The 4645-nt window shown below is 37.5% G+C and overlaps 1 protein-coding gene across 1 annotated transcript in view; it reads left to right on the top strand.

The window, feature by feature from the left end:
- Positions 1-4322, top strand: part of stx10 (syntaxin 10) — a 10250-nt gene extending 5928 nt beyond the window's left edge. Inside the window, exons 7-9 of the mRNA XM_014022061.1 lie at positions 232-338; positions 1548-1642; positions 2054-4322. Of these exons, the coding sequence (XP_013877515.1) occupies positions 232-338; positions 1548-1642; positions 2054-2130 (279 nt within the window). The 3' untranslated portion in view covers positions 2131-4322. The remainder of the gene's footprint in view (positions 1-231; positions 339-1547; positions 1643-2053) is intronic.
- Positions 4323-4645: the final 323 nt, after the last annotated feature.

The following is a 4645-nucleotide window of genomic DNA, read 5'->3' as shown; positions in this document are numbered from 1 at the left end:
TGATAAATGTGTTGGGTCAACATTAAAGGACTTGCCATGAAACAAAACTCAATACAAAAAACAATTTCTTTATTTAAAGTTGGGTGTAGATTTGGAATAAGGCTAGAACAAAGACAATTTTTCAAACTTTTTCTTTTTTTGTTAAGTAATGTCCCCTGATTAAATGGAAACGTGTGTGTGTGTGTGTGTGTGTGTGTGTGTGTGTGTGTGTGTGTGTGTGTGTGTGTGTAGTTGATCATGCAGGAGCAGGATGAGCAGCTGGAGTTGGTGACGGGCAGCATCAGAGTCCTCAAAGACATGTCTGGACGCATCGGGGATGAGCTCGATGAGCAAGCTGTGTGAGTTCATGTTCTTTGTGTTTTTAATCAGCAGTTACTGATGCTGGTCGTAAAATTAGAACATAATGAAAAAGTTGATTTATTTCAGTAATTCCTTTCCAAAAGTGAAATTTGTATTTATATTCATTCATTACACAGACTGATACATTTCAAATGTTAATTATTTTAATTTTGATGATTACTGACAACTAACGAAAACCTCAGATTCAGTATCTCAGAAAATTTGAATATTGTGAAGTGGTTCAATATTGACGACACCTGGTGCCACACTCTAATCAGCTAATTAACTCAAAACACCTGCAAAGTCCTTTAACTGGTCTCTCAGTCTGGTTCTGTAGGCTAAACAATCGTGGGGAAGACAGAAAAGGTCATTGCTAAAGACACTGGCTGCTCAGAGCTCTGTGTCTAAGCAYATTAATAGAGAGGCGAAGGGAAGGAAAATACCTGGTAGAAAAAAAAAAGTGTACAACAATAGGGATAACCACACCTTGGAGAGGATTGTGAAACAAAACCCATTCAAAAATTTTGGGGACCTGATGCATGAAAATATGACCTCAGTATATTAAAAATAATGTTTAAATCTACAGCTTTTTGTTTTATAGTCTAGGGCGTAATCTTTATAACATAACTTGAAGACAGTAGCTGCGTTTCCATTGATCATAAAAATGCGCAAATTAGAACGTCGAATAAATTTGCTCAATGGAAATACATCAATTTTGAAAAAACGTATGTTTTACGACAATGTTTTTGCACTAGGAAGAGGTGGTTTTTCGGCCGTATCGAAATTGATTTATTTTTACCCATGTGAGATATTTTTTATTATGCTCGTATTTATCAACTCCTTAATTTCATCCGTTTTTATTTTTTTATTTTTTCCCATTCTTTAAACACAATAACACAGGACTGTTTAGTTTTTGGGATCAGTAATTCAGAATGAAGCACTTCTCTTTTTGTTATTGATATAATCAAAACGTTCGAGGAACACTTTTCTTGTTGTTTCTAAACTTCATGTTGATTATAAACAACCTTTTTTTAAATGAGCTTTTTATTTTCTCTGCTGTTGTCCTAATTTGATTTACTTAAATAAGTAAAACGTTTCCCCTAACATGTTTATATCAGTCTCATTCTAATAATGTCAAAGATGTTTTTTTTTCCCCCTGAATTGTTTCTGAATATGCTTTGTTTCCGTTGCTGCTTGTTTTTGTTCAGCATGTTGCAGGACTTTGGAGACGAGATGGATCAGACGTCGTCCCGCATGGACTCTGTTCTAAAGAAGCTAGAGAAAGTGTCTCACATGACGAGCAGTAAGTGAGCGCAGGAGCAGATGTGCACAGGAATAGATTAACATTAAGTATTAAAGGTGCAGTTTAAAGGCAGGTCAGATTAGAGCTGTGTGCAAAGAAAAGACAAACACAAACCATAACACAAAACTCACATTTCTTATACCACAGTTGAGCAGAAATTGTCAAATTGCTGTTTTAACTCATTGGATTCCAGAAAGTTAATGTAGTTCTGTTTGTACACTTTTTCCATTTTTTCCCCACTGGACGTTAATCTTTAACTGAATTTTATGCAACCTCTTGAGACTACCTTTAGCTTGTCATATATTTTTATTATCTTTTTTCTATTTAATCCTCAAAAACATTGTTTTTGTCTCATCATGAAATTTTCTGATAACAGAACCTGTTGAGTATAAACTCTGTTGTGCCTTTCAGGTCGGAGACAGTGGTGTGCCATCGGTGTGCTGGTTGCCATCATGATTGTGGTCCTCATCCTTTTCTTTGCTCTCTGATGTCGGTGACCTCTGACCTCCTATGTTCAACTCCCTCCTGTCAGGATGAACGGACAGATAAAGATGGAAGATGTGTGTCCTGTTTCCCCTCCAGTAACTCCATTTACACACTCCCAAGCAGAAACTGGTGACCTGCAGAGGGAAAGGCTGCTCTGCCTTTTTAATGAATCTTAATGACGAGGAAGAAAACCAAAAACCCAGGTTTCTCTCAGCAGCAGAGCTCAGCTTGAGGGAACTCTTAATGTTACTGTTTCATATTCGTGCGTTGCAATGATGGATGGGAAGCGTGGCGTGTGATGGAGATAACTTGGCAGGAAGGGTTTGCTGTTGGACTAAAACACAAGTTTAATAAATCAAGTTATGTTCCAGTATCTGATTCATGGCAGTTTTATAGCTGAAGTGTTGGATCAAGATCTCCATTGTGTTTTAATTCAGCAGGATTCACGTGGTAGGGGTGTGGTAATGCCTTAAATATATTTTTATACTATTTTGAAACGTGCAGTATGTTCATGTGCCTGCGCTTTGACTTCTTGGGATGTCGTTTTAAGTTCTTAACTCTAAATTGTCAGTTAAACCAGAGGCGAGGCAGGTTTTCTCTCCAGTCCACCACAGCAGCAGCAGATTTCACTGACAAACAGCTCGGCTGAGGAGGAAGTGTTGGTGAAAACAGCTGATGTAATGAGCGCGTGTGTGTGGTCAAAACATGAAAATGTGCTGGCTCAGACATGAAGTCACCATCGCTGGTTATAGATGCTGTTTTTGTTCATCAGCTGAGCTCAGAAATGTAGATTCTTGCTGCAGAGAGATTTATTTTTCCCCAAATTGATATGAGTCTCAGAAAGGTGAAGTCTGCAGCAAGCCGCCTTTGCGTGCCTTCAGACGTTTAAGCACATGATTGGCTGGGGCTTTGTGCCTCTCTGGGTGATGAGAGGCAGCCTTGGCTCACAGCAAATGGCTTTGCCTCCTTTTGTTAAAAAGCTCCAGCTAATGAGGAGGGATAGTTGCTGGGCAAGATGTGTCAGCCTGCCGCCCAGATCTAGGCTCACAGCTCCCTCTGCTGGACGTTTTGGGTCGTGCATTACTAAGGAGCATTTTGTGTTGTTCAAGAACAAAAGTTTGTATTTTATTCTTTTCTTTAGACTCTTTCATACTGTCGAAGTGACACTCCAAATTCCTTCAAACGTTGGACTGAGAAGAAAAACAATTTCTTGTATTTGCCTGGTTAAAGGCAGAAAATCTTGTTTTGTACAGGCTGGTTTAAAGATGGATGCGTCCTCACTGCCTCCTAGTTTGTGTGCTTTTATGCGTGTATCCTCTTAATGTGTGCTTTAATGTGCTTTTACATATTCAAGCCTGCACTCTTCAGGGGAGGAAATTAATTAAAAAAAAAAAAAAAAGATGAGCGTAGTTTTCACTCAATGTGTTCCAGTTAAAACCTCTGCATGTAAAGCAGAGGTCAAAGATGCTAAAAGTAAAACTTTTATGATGCTGAACTGTAGACCACTACATCTGATTATACTGTTATATTACATCTGGATTAGAAAAGCACCATTAACTCATATAGTGCTGTTTTTTATTTTTTGGTATTTTGTTTAAAGGAAGTTTTTTTTATTATTATTATTAATGGTACCCAAAGAAAGTAAAATTGTGAATGAGCTGTGGTTCTTTTTTTTATCTTTGGTATTACAAGCATTCATGTAAGACTTTAAAGATAAATCTGCTTTAGAAGCTACTAACAGCTGGTCATGTTAAGATAATGAGCTTTTTTATTGTGTCTATAATGAAATCATTAAAACAAATTGTTCTAATTTTATACCATTAAAATACTTTTTACAGATATCATGATAAAACCACCTATTCAGAGTGGATTTGAAGCACTAATAATCTCAACAGTTCAAAACAGAAGTGAATTTCTTCCTCACTAAACGTGCCAAAAGTCAGAATCTGTTCCATGGGATCAACTAATTACCACAACTAGTAACTATTTAAACTTTTTGTCAGGTAAATTAGTTCTCTTTTGACTGTAAAACATTTCAGACGACACTGATTGTTATCATTGTGATGTTTTAAAATTCGTTTAGTTTTCCTGCCATGTTAAATCAGTTCTCTGTGAAGTGATCAAACGAGCGTGGACGCAACTTGTAAAACGGCTGACTTGTATGTTTGAATGAATACAGTATTCAGAGTCTTTATTCCTGACTTGTGTGGCTTTTCTTTTATTTATTTGATAAGAGCTTTCACCAAATTGAAGTTGCTTTTTAATTGAGAGGCACTTTTCAAAACGGGGAACCTCATCTCGTTCTGCTCTGGGAGCGGAACCATCAGGTGAAATTGCATTTTAGTTTAGCTGGAATGAGCAGAATGAGAGTCCCTGGTGCCCTGATGAGCTGAGAGCAGCTCTGAAAATAACTTGACAGTCGTCAGGAGACCCGTGTATTTATACTTTACACAAGTTTTGTGGAACTGCAGGAAGAAGTCATGAATAAGATGGCTGGTCAGTAAAAAGGCTGAGATT

The sequence above is a fragment of the Austrofundulus limnaeus genome, unplaced genomic scaffold (assembly GCF_001266775.1).
Source record: "Austrofundulus limnaeus strain Quisiro unplaced genomic scaffold, Austrofundulus_limnaeus-1.0 Scaffold316, whole genome shotgun sequence".
NCBI classification, from domain to species: Eukaryota; Metazoa; Chordata; class Actinopteri; order Cyprinodontiformes; family Rivulidae; genus Austrofundulus; species Austrofundulus limnaeus.
Note: the sequence above shows the minus strand (reverse complement) of the source record. Positions and strands in the feature narration are given on the sequence as shown.